At 39.9% G+C, this 21,457-nt stretch overlaps 1 protein-coding gene across 1 annotated transcript in view; it reads right to left on the bottom strand.

The window, feature by feature from the left end:
- Nucleotides 1-7,716: 7,716 nt before the first annotated feature.
- The window catches only part of MTAP (methylthioadenosine phosphorylase), a 32,238-nt gene continuing 18,497 nt past the window's right edge, over nt 7,717-21,457 (bottom strand). Inside the window, exons 5-8 of the mRNA XM_036404025.2 lie at nt 19,721-19,823; nt 14,774-15,013; nt 14,119-14,241; nt 7,717-8,629 (exon numbers count right to left, since the gene is read on the bottom strand). Coding sequence (XP_036259918.1) covers nt 8,591-8,629; nt 14,119-14,241; nt 14,774-15,013; nt 19,721-19,823 — 505 coding nt within the window. The 3' untranslated portion in view covers nt 7,717-8,590. The remainder of the gene's footprint in view (nt 8,630-14,118; nt 14,242-14,773; nt 15,014-19,720; nt 19,824-21,457) is intronic.

Raw genomic sequence — 21,457 nt, 5'->3', positions numbered from 1 at the left:
ACAACACTTAAAGTACAAAAAAAAAAAAAGCTCATCTGTAGTTTGTACCTTCTTTGCATAATTTATGATCTATTTTTAGAAGTGGGAGCGTAGCAGGGATGGGGAATTATTTTCCTCGAGGAAAAAAAAAGTGGTTCTTAGCCCTTTGGGGGACAAATGGAAATTGGAGAGCGAGCGCCATCACAGAGCATGTTTGGCGTCTGGGAACAAACTCTTCTGAGGCAGGGCGAGTGGGACAAGTCGGACCCAATGGTGCTGGTGCCTCTCTTTCCAACTCAGAATAGCCTGTAATTCTGAGAAGGAGCTTTTCGTTTTCTCTCCCGACCCTCCAGGCGGGCGGGAGTCCAGTTCAGCTTCTCGAGCTGGAGCCTGAGGACAGTGTTTGGCAGAGCTCGGCTGCCGCGGCGGCAGCGCATCCATTCACACACCATCCATCCCAGCCGATGGGCTCGCTGTCCCGGTCCCTGCCGCCGGCCCTCCCGCCTGCAGGCTGCCCATCCCGTGGGAAGGAGGGCCAGAGCTCCGGGAAGTCCCCTCCGAAACATGGCAGGGGGAGTGGCATTCACACCGGGATGCCCACGGGGTTTTCACCAGCCTCTCCCCACTCGGGAAAAAAAGCTCAAAACTTCCCGAAGAAGATGGAAAGTTCAAGGCATGGAGTTATGTATGGCGATTTCAGAAGTGGCGAAAATGTGGTTCATTCTTTGGACAAGGAGCCAGCACTGCTGCGAGCTACAAAAAAAAAAGCCTCAATTGCATGTAAATGCCAGCATCTGAATAATTTGACAAGATATTTTTAAATTGTACTCTCCTCTGTGAAACCTTAATAAAATACCTTCAGGTATAATGGCACTTAGAAATACAGAGTTTACTATTACACACTACAAAAAATTACTCTTTTAGAACATGACTCCCAAGCTTTAAAGCAGGAAACATCCCCCCCAAATTCACCCAGGTTTTTGTGTCTGAGTTCACAGGCTTTAAATCCCATGTTCAAAGTCTTTGAAAGCTTCAGGGAAAACAGGAAAAATAAAAACTGTTTTAGAAAAGAAAGTCATCATCCCACCTAGCCTGGAACAAAGGTGTGGAAATAACATTAACTTCATTGCCTACTTACACAGAAAATAAGCCTCATGTACTTTAAATCTCAGGAAGAAAATAGAAATGCTCAGAGCCCTCACAGAAGAAAGTGAGGATTTGAAGATGGAAAAGACAAGCAAAAGTACCAAGTGCAGGAGACATTTGTGTCTGATGGGGCAATCACTCCCAGGGAAGAGATGATACACCTAGTTGTTCTGTTTTTATAATTTTTAAATCAGATTTCAACCAATCCTTAACCAACACTCACTGAAGTAATTAAACATTTCTTTGTGGGTTTTTTTGTTGTTTGTTTGTTTTTGGTTTTGTTTTTGTTTTCTCAAACTCACCGGAGGAAAAAGAGGCAGAAGTAGTTTAAAAGTTAAAAAAAAAAAGAAGACAAAAAAGTATTTTTCTTTGTGGAAATGTCCCCAGAGGACCAATATCTCCACATTCTTGTCTCTTACTAGGTATTTGTAACCATCTTTATGCTTTTGGTAGAAAACCAAAAACACTTGCAAACGAAATGTGAAACTTGACTTTCTGGAAAAAGTCCAAGAAGGTGTAGTGAAAGGAGAGGCAGTCCTTAGGAGTTGAAAACTAAGAATCTTGTAACTAAAGGTGTCAGGCTGCCTCCCAGAAAGGTACACAGATGACTGCCACTGGATCTGGCATTGCTTTTGTTATTGAATGTTAGTTCAGGATTGAGAGTGGGCTCTGAGAAGCCCTGTTTACATCTACAGCTTCAGGGAAATAAGGACCAAAGGGACAAAACACCTAGGGTTTAGCTAGACCATCAGCAGAGGTCATGATATTAGATACACCCTCCTTCCTACAACTGAACTAGGTAGCTTTTGCTGCCATTGATATAACAAAAAAAACAAACCAACCAACCAAACAAACAAAAACCCCAAAACAACAACAAAAAGAGCAAAAACAAACCAACCAATCACCACAAACAACAAACGAAAAACCTCTCCAGCAGGAAGAAACCTGCAACCTTGCCTGCTTACCCTGCCTGCGCGAACTGCCGTACAAACTACCGTGCCATGCCCGTTTGCCCGCTCCGGGTCGCCGCTTCCCTGCTGCCCTCCCTTAATCACCCCGCCGCTGGCCGAAGGAAAAAAAAACCCGCCCTGAGCCTGGGTGGCTAACAAGAACCAGCCACTCCTTTCAGGAAGCAGCCTCCCTCACGATTTCTAAACAGAAACATTCTTACTTGAGGAGTTGCGTGGCAATCTAGAATATGAGTTTGACCTCCCAGGTGGGGAAAGTGCCAGCATCAGCAACTTTTTCTCTCCATGGTGCCGGTTGTTGACAGGTAAGAAAACAGGCATGCTGTGACCTGGGAGAAGGGTATCCAGAACAGGGGAGAGGAGACACAGGTCCAGCTCAAGAAAGAGGTGCCTGGGGAAAGCAGAGGCAAAACATGGCTGCCCGTGCCTGAAAGGATGCACCAGGGACATATATCCCTATCCCACTCCATGTCAGCCTAGGCAATGGTTTTGACTGGCCTCTTAAAACTCATCCTTGCAGAAATCCAGTGCATGTGGCTGATGAGCAATGGCACTTAAAATCAGACAGCAGACCCTGCTTTGTGGCGTGCGTGAGAGGGCATTCCTTGCCTATACAGAACAAGCACTTGAACACCGCTGGCTTTATGGTTTTTTTTGTTTGTTTGTTTGTTTGTTTTTGTTGTTTTGTTTGTGATTTTTTGTTTGTTTGTTAGTTTGTTTTCTTTTGGTTTTTTTTTTGTTGTTTTTTTACATCTGTTTTCTCTTTAGATGGTGAGCAGCCTAAGGGCCAAAGAAGAAAATGAGAGTGAACCCAAGGTACCAGTAACAACGTGGAGTGGAGAACTTGTTCTAAACTGATCCAAGGACAGAGGTTATTTCGCTGTCCTCACATGCAATTAAGGAGAAAGAAACTCCTACCACCACCATTCTCCTACTAGCTTATCTTGCTGGTTTACCCTAGAGGCAGATGCAGAAAAATGATTTTAATGTTCGACTATGTTATGAAAACACAAAAAATGTATTTCAGAACCTTCTTATACAGTTGATAAAAGCCCATACAAAAGTTGCTTCCTATAAAGCACTAACTATTAAGATTGTAAGGTCAAATTAAAAGATTTCAGATTAAATGTCTTCCTTCTTGTGCTGAAGGAATCACATTGTAGGAAACCAAACAACAGGAGAGCATGTGTCCTCTAGAATATGTTTCACTTACAAGAAGCACTATTCTTAGTTCCAGCTGGGTCTAATCTATGACATCCCAATGTTCAGATTGAAAACATACTTTCAAGTATGCTTAAACACAGGCCTTAGCACCACAAATTGCCTGAGCCAAGTCAAAGCAAAGGTGGTGGAGAAATTGACAATCATCTAAGTAAACAATGGCAAACTTCTGCAAAAGTGCGATCAAGTGTTAATTTCAATCCTTTTGCACTGTCCTGCTTCAGCCAACACTGCAATGACAGTGGGGAGAAGAAGCTGTCGTTAAAACAGTTAAGCCAGAATTTCCGTCTTAGAAGGCTGATCCCGCCCAGTACTGAGCACCTCTTGAATTAATTTCTTCTCTTACTGATACTCAGTTGCTTTCAATAGACAAAATACTCTCTTGCTGGTTCATTCTGGGAACACCAACTGCTCTCAGATCTGTTTTGAATACTAATACAAAAACTCAATTCTGATGTCATATGCCACCTCCAAATGCAAATTCTCCAAATGCTTTGGATATTAGCATGAAAGAGTTTTAAGTCTTAGATAAGTGAAAATGAGATATGAGTGGGCAATCTCATGTTAGCAAGATAGATCAGTGTTAGGCCACAAAGAATGCTTTAGAGAAAACAAAAAATGAGCAAATGAATAAATCTAATGGCCTGCCTCCTGGTCTGGTTTGTGCCATATTTGAAACCACAGTATTGGATTGCCATCAGTACATTATACTGCTAATATGCACACTGGAGGATGCTCTGAGCAAAATAAAGGGAGATCTTATCCAAGGTAAAAGGACTTCAAAAGCCATGGATAGCTTTGCTAAGCAAAATACAACATCCAAACAATCAGTGAAGAGTGGGGTAGGATTTAAGAGCAAGTCCACACTCAGAGAGGAAGTGCTCATGATACAAGTAAGTGTGGGCTTGGAATATAGATAGGGAGCTGAATCCTACTGAGTCCAAATAGAGAAGTATCTTCACTCAAAGCAGAAGGTGCTCTGTTGCCTGGGACACCTGTGCCAAGATGAAGCAGAGCTCCCAAAGAACATCACTGAAGAGACAGTTGGACAAAAGCTCCTGTGAGTGGGTGTATGTCTTCTCTTGCATGTCATTTGTGTGTTGAACTTACCCTGCTGTGACAGTTCTGCCTGTGGTCTGTGTAGATCTGGATGCTTAATAAAGTTCCAATCTCTGCCTTTGGATGCCAGCTGAAAATCCAGTAAGAAATCAGTTGGCTATTTATGGTGTTTCCTGGTCCTTGCTTAATATTGGCATGCCTCTTGCTTTGTGTATCTGTGCTATTTGTAAGCACTCAGGTCCACTCAGTCTCCCCTCTATGTATGTGGGAAAGAAAATTAGGCTTTGAGCATTTATTTCTAACATACCCACTGCTTCCCAGCTGCATTTCTCTATTCCCCCAAAGCATATCCTGCAGAGAAGCATGTGAGACTGATCTGTTCTTCATCAGTTCCTGCAAGGTCTAGGGGTGTTCTCTTCAACTCAAAGTTGAGACAGCCTTCAGGCCATACAAATCAGTAAGTTTAGGACAATTCTGCGGGAGAAGGAGAAGCAGACCTGGAAAACTTACAGTAAAATTCCACTAGCTAATACTTTATTAGGCTTTCCATGGTTCTAATCCATGTAATTTATGCACAGAGAAGCTACTTCATTTGCTTCAGTGCTCACTATTATGTAGCTGTCTTGAAGTGAATCATGTTTAGAGGAGGTTTTAAAGTGGTCTGTGAAACATACACATAGAAAGGAGACAGGTTTCCTGCCGAAAGCTTTGTTAATTTTTCTAGGAGACAGCATTTGTTGTAAGACATGTTAGTGTAAAACCAGAAGTGTCTTACTTAACAACCCAAAACCATGAAGTCTCTGTAAGATGAGTAATATCAGTCAAGCTTGGAGGCCACACTTTGGAACCTGGAATGTTTGAAAACTAGGCAACAGCCACAGTTTACCACCCTATATCCTGATAAGCTATTTACCAGCTAAGATGCAATTTTCTAAGAGCCTCAAAATGATACTTGCTAACACTGATTCTGATGTTATGATATAGGAGCAACATCAATACTCTGCACCAGAAGGCAGTACCCCAAATCCTTCAAAGCAAATGGACTGAAAAACGCAAAAAAAAAAAAAAAAGAAAAAAAAAGAAAAAAAAAGAAAAAAAAAGTAACGGAGAGACACAAACTGAAGTGTGGCAACTTTTATCAGTGAAGCCTCTGCCCATCACTGTCTCATTCTTGTGAAACCAGACATATTCTGAGTCCAAGAAAGGGCCATGATTCCTTGTTAGAATGTTTACTTGGTTTTAGTAATGCAATACATACAATTTGTGTCTTCGTTCTATTACACCTGCAGTTCTGCCTACAGTAAATACATTTCTTAAGACTGTTTAGAAAGACCATTAAAATCACTTATATTTGGTCCCTTCTTTACATAATTAAACATTATCCTATGCTTTTCTTGCCAATTACCATCTCTATCTGTAGTCCTATGGATAAATTACTTGCAGAACATTTCAGACTATAAAACGTACACTGAACTTTGCAAACAACACACTATACACTACCAGAGTTTTATAGACTTTATATACAAATTCTGCATGAGAGACCATTAGGTACCAAGCCTATGTTGACAGAGCAAGTAAATATGATGGAAAGGTCTCTTCCAGCCCAAACCATCAATGACATATTGCCCAATCCTCCCACCATGGGCAGAGACACCTTCCACTAGTCTTGGCCGAACTCTGTCTATCTGATTCTGAATACTTCTAAAGACATCCACAACTTCTCTGAGCAACTTGTTTCATTGTCTCAGCAGCCCCAACATAACAACTATTTTTACATCCAATCTAAAAATACCCACTTAAAACTGTTGCTCTTTGTCCTGCAGTGAAAGGACAAATGTCTCTCTCCCTCTTCCTCATAAGCCCCCTCTATGTTCTGAAAGGCCACTCTAAGATGTCCCTAGAGCCTTTTCCTCCCCAGTCTGAAAAACCCCAACTCTCGCAGCCTGTCCTCTTTGGATAGGTGCTTCATCCCTCTGGTCATCTTTGTGGTGCTCTGCTGGACTTGCTCCAACACATCTTTCTTACAAAGTACCCCAAAACTGGATGCAATACTCCAGGTAGGGTCTCATGAGAGTAAAGGGCAAAATCACCTCCCTCAATCTGCTTTTGATGCAGCCCAGGATGCAGCTGGACTTCTGAACTGTGACTGCACATTGCTGGCCCATGTTCAATTTTTCATCCACTTGCACACCAAAGTCCATCTCCACTAGGCTGATCTCAACCGCCTTCACCTCAACTCAAATGCAGCACCTTCTGCTTGGCCTTGTTGAACTTGGGCCCACTCCTTGAGCTGTCAAGGTCCCTCTGGATGACATTCCTTCCTTCACTCACCACCTAGCTTGGTGCTTTTTTCTTCCACAAACTCAATCTCACTCTCTTACTTAATTGATGAAAATACTACACAGTGCTGGTCCCAGACCTCCGAAGGAAACCATCTGTTCCTGGTTTCCACTTGGACACTGAGCTATTGACTGTAACTCTTTGGATGCAGCTATTCTTATCTATGCTCTCACCTAGCTTCACATATGAAGAATATGTAACAGAAATGTGTAACAGAACCCATTACCTATGGACGTGCTCTGTGCCACTCTCCTGTGACATTAAGTACCCAGTATATAAACAAAAAAAATAGCATAACAATTACCATTATATGTCACTACCAAGTACAAAAAGAGAAACCCAAGGGGATTGAAAATGAACACCCAGAAAAAAACTTTATCTTTATAACACATAGATCTGATCCATTCCACCAGAGGTGCCAATGGAAGAAAGATAAAAATGGAAACCATTCTTAAGGCCGCATATATGATTTGGCTTAGTGGAAGGTAATGCAATGTATGTTCCAGCTCTGGCTCCTGCAATCCAAATTTTTAAAAAAACACCATGAAATAGAAAATTGGGTAAACTATTTTCCCCGGTACCTGAAAAGCACCTCTACTGGTTTTGCTAGAAAGAATACATCCAGATCTAAAGGATTTCACAGCAGGAGACCGGGTGTCTAACAGAAAAAGACAAGGAAGCTAAAATGCTTGTGTACCTGCTTTCTTCTATTTTCCTTTGGATTAGTATATTTTTTTTACAGTACTATGAGGATCCTTACCATTCATGTTTCTGATCTTTTCCTTACACCCTGATCCACTTCTGCCTCAGCAATCCCTGTTCAGGGACTTAGAACCTAAAGTTCTGAGCAGCAGAGTATTTTCTAAAAAGTGTCTTTCTGAAAGTGTTGTTTACAAGGTATCATCACCAACCTGTTTAATGAATGGCAAAAATAATTGAGATACATAATGACTAGAAGCAAATACCCCCCCCACCCCTGATTTCCACACATCTTGGAGAGGTATATGTTTCATTTGTTTTATTTACTAGACAAGAAGTAGCAGGTTATTTTATTAAAATAAAACTGTATTAAAAATTGAAATGCATACATTCAAACCACTCGAGCACATTCATCACTTAATACAGGAACTAAAACTGCTGTTCAATAAAGCAGAAAATGGGTGTGTTTGGGACACTGTCAGCAAAGTACTTTTTCTGTACAGTTCTGTAAGTCATGTAAGTACATCTTCAGGCACAAATTTGGTTTAGGCATTACTTTGGTCTCCAACACTAACTCATTACACACCTGCTGCTGTGACAGAACCACCATAATTATTAAAACAGGTCTTCTAGCACACAAAACAAATATGCTGCTTAAAAAAATCACTGGAATAAAAAATATGGATAATGTATAAAAATAGTATAATTTTAATTTGAAATTGTTCAGTTTTTCTGTTATGTTTCTGAAGTGAATTGTAATTATGTGCCTCGTTGAAGGAAAAGATGGAGGTAGAAACAGCAAAACAAATAGCCTGTGAATCTGCTTTCGTACACCTTATTTTATGAAACTGCAACAACAATATAACTTAGACTTTGCTTCCTATCACCAGTTAAAAGGTACCACTGAATAGAGGATACTGACTTTTTTTCTCTGTCAGATACAGTTTGTCAGTAGGGCTATTTATAGTTGAAAACATATTCAAAATCTAATTTTAACCATCTTATATGTGATCAAACCGACAAAGATTTTAACAGCAGCCTTACACATGATCATTGGTCAATGTTTAGTCCATTCTTTTAAGCTTGTAGCAATTTTTGAAGATATTATGACCTCTGAAAGCTCGAAAGTGATCCATTCTTCCTTGAAAGCACTGAAACTTCAAGGTTCATCCAGGTTGTTACTGCTTTGGCAGGATAACCGAACACTGCACCGTTGTCTGAAACACAAAGTCACAGGAGATAAGTGCTTCTTTTGCCAATGCAGAGAGAATTACTTTTCATTGTAAAGGTAGATTATGTAGCTTCCATTTGGGTACAAACGTGTAAATCCTTTCATGTGCATAGTATCTCCAACTTTTTCAACACCATAGAAGTCAGTATTATTACAAGGAGGGCATACACACACAATGAGATGTCGTTACAACTTTTGCAAAGCTATGTGATAGGATTATTGATATGGAGAAGAAAAACCATATTGCAAAACCACTAATTTATGAACTTTGGGCTTACAGACTGCAAATGAAAAATTGTGCAGCATGCTTTCTGTGACTTTTACATGACTTTTATCAATTCTGAAGTACAGCTATCAAGAACAGAAACCAGCCAGATGGCACTGACTGTGAGTGAATGAAATACTCAGGTTATGTAGGGACAGGCAACTTTGACATGGGCCACATTCAAGGGCAGGGTCTAAGAAACATTTTAATCTCAGCTTTTGTGAGAAGTTCTTGGCCTGCAAGTACCCCTGCATGTTGTAGACCAGTGCAACTATAGTTGAAGTGAAGCCTTCATGAATTTTCCTCCACCACTTTAATCACCTGCGCCAATATACTGTGATCACACACGTACATTCACTGACCAGTATCACAGATGAGATATTTTTTGAGGAAGAAAATTACTCGAAGATATTTACAAGATTAGAATTCTAAATACAGAACTTAGGAATGTACATTTCAGTTTGAGATAGACTAGAAAAAATTACTGAAAAAAATACTAAGCTTTACGCCCTTCAACTTGTTACCCGTCAAATCACATAAATGCCCAAGTGACTCCCTGATGAAGTATATTGAAATACATCTGCAGTTAGCTTACCCAATCTAAACTATCCTAGAGTATTCACTTACCACAACTCTCAAAACAGAGCACTATTCCTTGTAGCAGAGATCTGACAAATACATTTTTCACAGGCTAGTACGGAAGTTCAAGAAAAAGGCAGGTAGTACAAGCAGGTTTCCCCAGAGAGTAATGAAATTTACCTAAGGAGCACTCACAAAAGCTCTGACACCTTACCACAAGCTGATCTTCTTACAGACACACTGTAAAAAAAATCAGTTCTAACAGGCATTATAGTACAGATTCTCTCCAGACACTCATGGGGTTAATCCTTTTTGTAATGTAATAAAGGTACAGAGCTCAATTCCCAGTTATGATGAGCTAAAATTCTTTTCAACGGGACAGTTTTTTTTTTAACTCATACTTTTCTTAGCAAAGATTAAAAAAAAAGTCTTGAAACAAATGAAATTGTTTGCTGCCACCCATTCGCTTACTTTATGGACAATGAGCCCATGTTTTACATGATAAATTTTTGTTATCAATGCTTTGGCTGCAGTCCTTGCTGCCTTTGACATCTCTTCCAATTGTCAACTACAGACAAGCTCCCATTGTCCTGAAAGCATCCCTAACATACCTTCACTTCCATCTGGGTTCTCTCTTTGCAGCTTGTTTCTGCTGCCAATCCTTGATTGCTGCATTTCTGCACTAGATCTGTTTCCTGTTCAGTCAAAGTATTTCTGTGGATCAGAATGCTGCCCTTAAAGATCTGCCAACATTCTGGAGCTCCTTGACTCTTCAGAAAACAAGTATGGTCACCTGAACTCCAACCCTGCTCATCTGAACCTGTACTGTTAATTGCGTTACTTGCTCGTCACAGGATTTGGAATGCCACAATTTCATGAAGATTACAGCAACAACTGTCAGTAATTATCACCTCACTAAACAACTCTTCTCAGTTAACAGCATATCCAGCTGTATATCACCCATGACTGACCCGCCTATCCAGAAATTTCCTTGACACCAACCAGAAATCACTTGGACCACTGTCATCAAAAGCATCATCTGTGTTTCCTGACACTTGACATAAACAGCAGGTGACATAACCTGTTCTGAAAGAGTGAGGGCTTTAAATTGACACTGGAAATGTATCTCTTTACAGCAAGAAAGCCATTAAACACTGGCCTAAATTCATCTTAGACTTTTCAAGTACACTTACACTCACTGACATATCAAAGATTAAATGATACAGTAAAGAGAAGTGATGGCAAGCAGCCTATCCTTTATCCAAAAAAACAGCCCTTGGACATTTTGTTTCAACACCAAAGTCTCTCCTTGAAATTACAGTGAGATTCAGAGATGACACCACTGGCGTGTGTGTTGATCTGGGATTAATGCTTCCACACAAGGAGACAGAGAAATAAAGGTGGACAGAGACTGACAGCACATTTTCTCCTGCCAGGTGAAGTTCTTCCTGTCAAAGCAGACAGATTACAGATCTTGGAGAAGAAAAGCTGTGTCTACGTAGAGCTTTACTGTTTCACAAGCCGTCCCAACACTAAACCAGACATTTGCACATTTCATATGCACAGCTATGGCTTGACTATATTCTGTCACTGAAAGGAGTGTACCAGCTGCAGTCTTACTCAGCTGGCTCCTTGTCTGTGTTCTTTAACACATTTCCACAGTGCTGCAAGAGCTGCTGCCTTCAAGGTCTAGGAAAAAAGCTCCAAAACAGTTGAAATAGTCCATCATCTGGCCTTCAAAACTCACACTATAAAATATACTGAAGTACAATACAAGACAATAGATTTTAAAAACTCTTTATGGTTCAATTACATACTTGTACAGAGGCACATACATGTATGTTTCTCTTTGCTTCCCTGCAAAATTGCCTCTCTCATTTGTTAACATCAATCCTTCCTCTGCTTTATCACAACTGAATTCCCCAAACAGGAACATTTGTAGCCTTCCCTGATGTTCCTATGTAAAATTAAAGGAAGCCTCCGAAGCCTTTGGAACTTATTTCAGAGTTCTTGTTCTTTCAAGTCATTAATCCTCATGGCACCTACTTTCTTGATATAAAATTTCAATCCCCACTGCCTCTTTCCAGCTCTTCCAGAGCCTTTCTCAGTACACTATCACTCAAACCTGTCTGCAAAGAACATAAACACCTAAGAATTGTAAGTGAAACGATTTCATTATTCATCATTGATATGAGGCAGTAGATATTTAAGAGGAAAAAAGTTAAGAAGCAACACTAGGACCAAGTAACCCTTCCTCTGGTGCATCACATTTTCTTCTTCCAGTACTTAGGGGACTGAGCTGGAAGAAGTACATGACAATGAACTGAAAGAACAGCTGGTGTTCATTAAAGGGTCGTGTTCATTGCAAATGTAGTGCCAGCTCTCTTTCACTCCCAATGAAGATTCAAGACAATCATGAAAAGGAACACAGGAGGACACTGCTCACTGAAGTATGCCTGCCAGAAACCAAGGCAGATTCATCAGTACTTAAGCAGCATAATATACTTGGAAACCATTTCCTTTCATGCCAGTATGAAAAAAAAGTGCCTGAGGAATATCTAGCACATTTTATATTATTTGTTCAAACTCTTGAGTTTGTTGTATAGTTAGGCATCTGTATTAAAAAATGCAGTCCTATTCTCTGAAAATGTTTTTGGTGGATTAGAGGGAAGAAGCAATAGCGATTTTGGTGCCTCCCTTATCCATCCAATGATACAACTTCCTAATGAATGCAAAAGGTAAAGGAAAATGTCAGTTACCTCTCTCATATGTACAGAGGGAACATTAAAATAACTGTTTCAGATAACCAGGTGAGGAAGATTCATAAAGATAATTCAGGCACTCCTAAAGAAAAGTAGGTTTTTCAGTAAAGAATTGGCAAGAGTAATTGCAAGAATTTGGGTTAGAATTCTACAAACTTGACCTGGTCATTTATGCTTAAGAAGTGGCTGAGGTGCATTTTATTGAATATGCCTTCCCTTCATGACATTGACTAAACTAGAGATGAGAATCACTGATATGACATACTGGGTTTGCATGGCCTGGTTTTGGTAGCAAGGGTCTACAGGGCAGCATGGCAAAAGAGACCCCTCCCTAAGCAAACTGAAGATTTTTAGAGGTGACAAACTCTAAAACTAAAACCCCATGTTTTGTCTCTCTTTGCTGTTGGTGGGAAGGAAAGAAGGGCTGGGGGAGGGGAAGAAAGATGTTCTAAAGGTTTTAGTTCTCATTAACCTCTTTTAATTCTGTTAATAAATTTTTCTTTATACCTTTTAAAGTTTTGACTCTGTTTTGCCCTTAGAGTGTTTATTCCTAATCCTTATCTCACCCCACAAGCCTTTTAATTTCTTTTTCTTTCCCTCTCCTCTGCTCAACTATAGCAGAGAAGCATGAGTGAATGGTTTTTCATGGTGCACTGGCATTTGGCCAGTCTCAATTTTTGGTGGAGAATGCAGGCAAACATGAGGACTTTGAGATAAGGATATTAATTGGGAGAAATAACAGACAAAACAAGTATTAAATCACAAAATTAAGTAGAATGATAGTAGGAAATTTGAATTGCAATTGTAGTGAAAATCTAGGGGTAGATTTTTTGTGTAATTTGTCCTTTTGGTTCTGTGTAATGACTGTACCTTAGATTAAGTGTAGCGATTTTTTTCTTCTGTTTAGTTTAGTAGTTTTTTGTTGTTCTAGCTAAGTGTTATATCTTGAGTGTAATTTTGATAATAATTCTTAAATATTCATAGAAGCCAGGGGTGGAATTATCCTGCTCTGATTTTGTTAGTAATATATTCAATTAATATGTCTAAGCTGAAGCTGAGCCTGTTTTGTTCATGACAGTATTTGATGAACAATCCCTCCTGGTCCTTATCTCAACCCAGCCAAAAAAAAGCTCGCTGAGAAGCTGGATAGACACTCCAACTGTTTTACCATTGTTTTCCCCCTCTTTGTTATATCCACAAATGAATCTCGAGTATGCCTGTGAAACACAGATGATAAAAAACACAAGTAAACCTTGTCTAAGAAAAATTCTCCCTAAGAACTCCCTTGCCAATATTTTCCTTAAGAACTCCCTTGCCAATATATTTTGAAATATATTTCTTTCTTTTCCATATTTTTTTCATGTACCTTGGACTTAAAACCTACAGAGAACACAATTCTAGTAATTCCAAATTGGTTATTACCCATATGCTTTAAGACTCTTCCAGTTCTACATATTAAAGTGAGCATAATATTTTTGGTTTGGTTCAGTCTCTTCCAGTTGATGTTTCTTTGTGCTAAGATCCAAGATCAGGGTTTCATTTGGATATTCACATATATTTGTATCTTACTGTGTATCTCATTTATTTGTATCTTATGAATATCTTATGGTTGATGTCTCACTTCTTCAACCATATACAGCTATCTGGTTTTTTTAGGCTTTTCCAAAACTTCTTGTAAAACTGAAGCTAGATCTTGGCAACAAAATTTGCAAGAATCATGTAGAATCTGTCCGCCCTTCTTGAATGAATTTAGTTTCTTGAAGCATTTACTCTGAAACATTTTGATTTAAACAAAAACATGCTGTAACATACACCTGTGCACGCACATACGCTGTCCCTGGTACTCATCAGCCTCGATCGTGTACTTACTTTCAGAGTGTGCAGGGTGCTGGTCCATTCCATGGAGCCTATCTGAGGTATGGCAGAAAGGAGTATGCTTGTAGCCTTATTTGCATTCCCTTTCAGCGTCTTTAAAACTTTATCCACTGAAACCTAGAAATACAATACAACTGAGTGGTGTCTCTCCATTTTGATGGCACACATTTTAAACACCCAAATAAATTTAACTCAGAAATGTAAAAGTGAAGTCTTAGAATATCAGTCGTTTTAGATAGTGCAAATGTTTTTTCCTCTGTATGTTTATGGTTTATACTTGTGTATTGCAAACAAATAAGAGAACTAAAGCATATAGATTGTTTTGTACAGAGCTGCAAAAGTAAAATCACCAGACCAATCACAGTCACAAAGAAGACAAGTCACACAAAATTCATGAGCTTCATACTTACAGATCCCCTGATTCGGACTATAGGAAACAAAAGGTTTGCTAGTAGTGAGGCAGGTTCATGAAAATGAATGTAATAGCAGCAACTGACTCTATTTTTACCTTCACAATAATTCATCAAGAATAACTCAGGGATTCTAACACAATTAAGAACAGATTTAGTACAGAATGTCATCTCTGATCAAAACCTACACATTCTCATTCAAATTCCTCAGGGCAATACCAGAGAAAAGTTTCACTCACAGCTTCTTCATGCTCCTTCCAGCAGTCATAATCTGTTGCCATGGCAATACTAGCATAACTCATTCCAGCTTCCTTGGCAAGAATCACTTCAGGCACTGTAGTCATGTTGATAACATCAGCTCCCCAGCTGCGAAACACACAGCTTTCTGCTCGAGAGCTGAAACGTGGGCCTTCAATTGTGATCATTGTCCCCTTGGAGTGACACTGGAGGCCCAGCTTCTTGGCAGTCTCAATAAGAACCTGCAAAACATGCCAATGTTGAAGACAGGAAATAATTCCCTTCATGCACTGCCTTTGCATTCCATCACAAACTTGCACAGAAAAGAAGTTAGCTTTATACAGAGTAGTCATACTTCATATGACTACAGCAGTCCAAAACCAAAGATAAGTTTTGTTTTTCTCACCCAACAAGAAAAATTAATAGTTCTACCAACAGGGATGAACTTGAATTCATCTGATTTTATTAGTATCAGTTGGATTACTTCTTTCAATGCAGACCAAGAAGACTGGGAAACAGATTTTTTTGCACATTTAGATTGTGCCTACATTGCAGGCAGAACTGCAAGTAAAAGCATTCCACTGAGCACTACGTTATCACATGGTGGAGCAGAGACAGTGAAAACAATAGTAAGAAATTTATATTTTGAAAGTAAGACTTTACAAGCACATACTTCAAAGAGTACCCTGGGAATCTGTGCAGAAATTATTACCACGTTTTCCAACTGCAGTGGCTGAGCTGTGTACTGGACATATAGCATGTAGTCTGTTGGGGGTTAGGTTTCCTTCCTTTTCCTCCTTTTTACTTACAGAATTTTCCCCATAAGTTGCTAGGAAACTGTAACGACTGAGTACTTAAGGAAAAAACAGAGTACTGAAGAAAAACAAAAGAATTGGTCAGGCTCAGGGGAGTGGGGCAGGTAAAGCAGGGCTGGGGCAGCTGCTAGCTCTCCTGCTCTGTGACTTTGCTCTGTGGCTTCAGAGCAGGATGGTCCGAACTGCTGCTTCGGGAAGGCAATTCGCTGCTGCCGCCAGAGGCCAGCTCGGTCCTGCTTCTTCTACTGTGGGCTCGATGCTCCCGAGAGTCCCGCTGGGCCCCGGGATCGGCGCCATGGGGTTTATGGATCAAGGCCTCTTCCCCGTCCCTGCCCGTCCGGGCCGAGCCGCCATCGCTACAGCGCCCCCTGCAGGCACGGGGGAGGCACCGCCCCCGCCCCGCCCCTGGGAGCAGCAGCGCCCCTGCCGGCCGAGCCCGGAACTGCAGCAGAGGGAAAGCGCCGCGGCCGAGCAGGCCGGGACTGGGCCCCGTTTGTGTTAATGCTGTAGTCATTGTTGTTTGTTTGCTTTATTACACACACCAGTAATGAACTGTTATTCCTATTCCCATTTCTTTTTGCCTGAGAGCCCCTAATTTTCAAAATTATAATAATTCAGAGGGAAAGGGTTTACATTCTCCATTCCAAGGGAGGCTCCTGCCTTCCCTAGTAGACATCTGTCTTTCAAACCAAGACAACTTCCCATCAGCTTTTTTAGTTCTAACAAGAACCTCATATATGGCAGAATAATCCTGACTTTCTCTCTTGGTAATCAGCCTGGATAATGCCAGTTGATATAGTTGGAATAAGAGGATACTTGCCTAGATAAATGGGACTAGGATGCCAATCACTGTCCTGAGTAGGAAAGTGAAAGGAACCATGATGCCATCTATTTAAAATGGCCATCAACAAAAAAATAAAAGATATAAAAGAAAGCAAAAGCACTTCCAAAAATTGTGGTAGGCCAGGAGGCACCTTCATAACACAGCAGCAGTGAAAAACCTAGTCTGACACCACTAGGTGCAACTTAGCGTCATGACTTACGCCCTGTGGAGCTGCTTCCCCACAAAACATTGCGAGAAGCCTACACTCAACACAAACAGATGCAACAAGCAGCAAGAGCTCAAGGTGTTACATGACCCTGTAGGGTGCCTTGTACCTGGCATGTCGGTCAGTGGATTGTGTGGAGCAGTGATTTTGTGGAGCAGCACAACAAAATAAAGGTGGACCACCTGCATCTGTCACTGCAGATGTGTGTAAACAGGTAAGTCTGCACTGTACCTGGGTGGCAACTCCTGACACACCTGCAGGTTGGATGAAGTGATTTAGAGCAGCCCTGCTAAGAAGGAATTGAGGGTGATGGCTGATGAAAAACTCAACATGACCCAGCCATGAGCACTCTGAGACCAGAAAGGCAATAGGATCCTGGGCTGCATCAGGAGCCATGTAGGCAGCAGGGCGATGGAGAGGATTCTGCTCCTCTGCTCTGCTCCAGTAGGTGACCCTACTGGAACACTGCATCCAGCTCTGGTGTCCTTACTGTAAGAAAGACTTGGAACTGTTTGAACAAATCCAGAGAAGGGCCTCGAAATTGGTAGGAGCAGTGGAACACCTCTCCTATGAAGACAGGCTGAGAAAGTTGGGCCTGGAGAAGAGAAGGCTGCGGGGAAACCTCATAGCAACCTTCCAATATCTGAAGGGTTCTACAGGGAGGTGGAGAGGGACTCCTTGTCAGGAACTGTAGTGATAAGACAAGGAATAACAGCCACAAGTTGAAAGAGGGGAAATTCAGGTTAGATTTTAAGAAGACATTTTTTAATGTGAGAGTGGTGAGACATTGAGACAGGCTGCCCAAGGAGGCTGTGGATGCCACGACACTGGGAATGTTCAAGGCATGGTTGGATAAGGCCTTGAGCAACTTGTTCTAGTGGAAGGTACCCCTGCACATGGCAGTGGTAGCTGGGGCTAGATAATCTTCAAGGTCCTTTACAACCCCTTAATATTCTGTAAATCATTCTGTGCTCTAAGTTGATCTAGTAATAATCACACCTAATATTTAGGTTTATTGATGCTATTAATTCTGAATATATGTTTAGAAGAATGCCAGTTAATTACATTGTTAATAAATCAACTGACCAGCTGACATGACATAACCACAGGTGAGCCACAGTATCTTTCTGAAACTCTTTACTAAGTTCCAACTTTACTGCCTATAGGATGTTGTGCTGAGCCTCAGTTTCTAAAAGCAGCAATACCCAAGATATCCTGTATTATTCAAAACTTCTGAGAGAAATAGATAAAACTCCATTTAGATTCTCATTTAACTTACAGTGCATAAACCAACTAAACCAGGTAATTTTTTGTATTTGCATAAATGCAACATATGAAGGTTTCAGATATTTTGTTGCAAAATTCCTTAAATATGTTACATTCATGATTTTGGCTTTTTTATTATTGCACTTATCTATGAAATTCCTTTGAACTGGGATAAACTGGGCTGAAATTATCTCAACAATTTGCAGACACAGTTTCAGGAAAAAAATTAAATCACTTTTATCTGGTATTTTCTAATGAAGTGAAAATACTCCTTCTCAGTCTCACAAAGAGCTCAAACCCACACGTTCTTTAAAACATCTCTCAGGCTGATTAGAATGCACAAACTAACGAGATAATGATCACATGTGAGACTGGGAAGTACCTAAATGTTTTTTCTCAGTTTGAAAAGTCACATTTCTCTGCGGGCTTTTCAAAAAATGAAAAACCCAAATAACATCTCTAGCTAGTTAACAACCGAAAGAAAACTGCTTCCTGCAGTCTCAGGAAATGTGTTATGTATGAGCGCTTGCTTTTTTTAAAAAAAGGACAATGTGAAGTACTGCCAATCACCAAAGTAATAACACTTTTTAATCCATTTCTTAATAAACTCCTTGCATCTGCTGTGACGTGACATTCATGCTTGCAGTAGAAAGCAACTAAATACCAACTAATCTTTGCTAAGAGCATGTAGCTAGGCTCTTTTTGCAAGAAAAATGCAAAGTATTTTGCATAATTTGCTGCTTATTGAAAGAAGGGCAAAAGCATGCACATGTATAATACGCAGTGGTTTGTTTCTTCATGAGACTTAGAATATCTTTAGGTCACTGTAAAACACCTTGATTCCCAATGCGGATATGTCTAAACCACTGTGGCCAATTAACAAAAATAGCACAGGACACTGAAGTGAATTGGTGACAAAAGCAGAATAGCTCAGTAGTCCAAATGTTTGTACATGTTCTGGTTATTTGTGCCACCTGCTTCACAATTAGCTTTGTCTTGATTGCAGACAGCAGGTCTCTTAGATGACTATGACTGATTCTGTAAGTACTCCTGTTCCTCTGAAGAATGTACCTCCTTGCAGCTACTGATCAGAGCATTCCACAACACCACAAAATATGCAGTTCAATCTTCACTTTCCTTTTCCCTCAACTCTAGGAATACACTAAGGTGACATTTAATCAGACACACACCTCCCAGAAGCTTATAAAGGTGCTGAAAAATAGAGCAGTGTTTCACACTCTCTAGTCCGAGAAGCCTGAAAATCTCGAAGTGACGCAACTGAGAGCAACAGCTAAGAATAAATGGCAAATAAAATTTGGCTTGTTCCAATGCTTAACATCCTAAGCCTTGACTCTTCACCACCACCCACCTCTACAATACACAAAAGTGCAAATGCTAATACTGCTATTTTTGTGAATGTGAAAGCACTACTTGTTTAAATATCTGAGTATGTAGAGTGCCTCTACCATAGGTGCAGCTTTATTCAGAAAAAAAAATGGAACTAATTTCTAATTCTACCTGCTTTGTTCACTTCATCGCTTTCTTGGCTGGTTACTTGATTAAAATAAAGATCTTTTGTCCTGTAATTAAGATTGTAGGAAAATATGTTGCCAATTGCCTTAGGAAGACAGACACAAGATCTTTAACTTCCCGTGCTTTCTAAATGTTACATTCATCCTTAATACCATGATGTATCTGAGAAACAGGATGAAGCGGTGCATATTACCTCTGTATTCTAAGAATGCACAATTAGACTAATATATGACAAATAAGTGCCATAAAACCAACATTTCTTAATACTATTACAAAATTCACTAACCTCTCTGGTTTTGGTGCAGAAAGGCTCAGCCATTGGAATATGACATACTCCTGAGAGAGTTGAATGCTGGCCATCATATAAAGTACAATGTCTTTTAGTTGTCCTAGAAAAGCAGAAAACTTGCTTAGAGAAAACAAAAAGAGAAAGCAACAAATTGATACAAACCAAAAAACAGCATCCCTAGGAGTGGAAGGAAAAAAAAGGATGATATTATGACCACCTGTAATCCTGTTCTGCCTCTGTACAAACCTTTGAGAATTGAGCTAGAGACTATAAAACTGTTACTCCACTAGTCCATTGTCAATTCATTATGAAAATCTTTTGTTAACCAAGACAGTGTAACACTGATTTGTTCCTAATAAACACCCCTACTGTGATGCGATTCTACTGCAAAACAACCAGCTAATTTATTAGTCAGGGATGTAACCTCTGGAAAAACCTATAAGTAATCTTTAAGAAAGGAAGGAATAAAATCTCAACTACCACAAGGCCAGTCAAAATAGAACTTGTTTGTATCACTGCATTCCTACATTCCAAAAGATAGGAATTTACAGAAACAGCTTCTAGGATGAAAGAAGTATGAATTCAACTAGAAGAAACCTTGGAACAGGATGTTCTGAGAACCTCATGCTCTCAGAAAGATTACACACTCCTGCAGTGCCAGCTTCCAAGTAAAAGAATCCTTTTTCTCTCTTCTTTCAATGGATTGAAATGGTCAAAAATTAAAATTACCATTCAGCATGCCATTTTGGAACACATGGAACTGCTACCCACTACCACTTTACCCTCAAAAGCACTGCCTCAAGCTAATCCACCCAACTGGATGGTGCAAACCATCTGGAATAATTTTCTCAGACACTCCCTTCTTCCCTACTGTGCTTTAAGCAGAAAATAAAGACAATAGCCAAATTCAATCTGCAGTTGAAATACAAAGTATCTGCTGGTAATACTTTTTATTACAGGTCCCCAGTAAATTTACTAGGGAATATTTAAAAGAAGGTTTTAAATACAATTTATATGTTAAAAGTAGGTTTGGACAAAAAAAAAGCATCAAAAATGCATCAATAGGATGCGTTAAGAATGCAAAGTACTGCCAATCACCAATTCTTAAGAATGAGATTATAAAACAGGAAACGGACAAATTAAAAACATCTGGAAAATGTACAGCTGTTAAAATCAGTTGAAACACTAAAATTAATTCTTCCTTTATGGGATACTGAAAAGCTGCAAATAGAATATATGCAATTTTCCCCACTTTTCTATTTTGTCTGCTAATGAATTATTTAGAGTGGGAGGAAATGGTAAAAGCCACAATCCATTTCCTGCATTATGGTATTTCAGATGCTGTTAGCCAGGCACTTTCAATCAGAAAATCCCAAGGAAAGATTTCATGTGCAGAAATATTAATATCTGACTTTCAGATACTCTGTGTTCTTTGAAGAGAACAGTAACATCATTACATGGCTTCATAAAGAAATCCAGCTATGTTTAGCATCATTCTTACAAGCTGCACGGGACTAAGTAACAACAATAAGACCTATAAATGCTTTGATCAATAGACCACATGTGTTCCACTTACATAATTTCTCTTCTCCATCTGTTGTAGTTTAAAACCACCTGGAAATTAAACTCCATTATGCCCCTGTACCTGCAGCAACAGTTACACTTTTAATCTGACAATAAGGTGTCTTTTGCTCCTTCATTTTGGTTTTATCACAGTAACACAGGATTTTCTGG

The sequence above is a fragment of the Molothrus ater genome, chromosome Z, assembly GCF_012460135.2.
Source record: "Molothrus ater isolate BHLD 08-10-18 breed brown headed cowbird chromosome Z, BPBGC_Mater_1.1, whole genome shotgun sequence".
Lineage (NCBI taxonomy): Eukaryota > Metazoa > Chordata > Aves > Passeriformes > Icteridae > Molothrus > Molothrus ater.
This window is presented reverse-complemented; position numbering and strand designations above follow the sequence as displayed.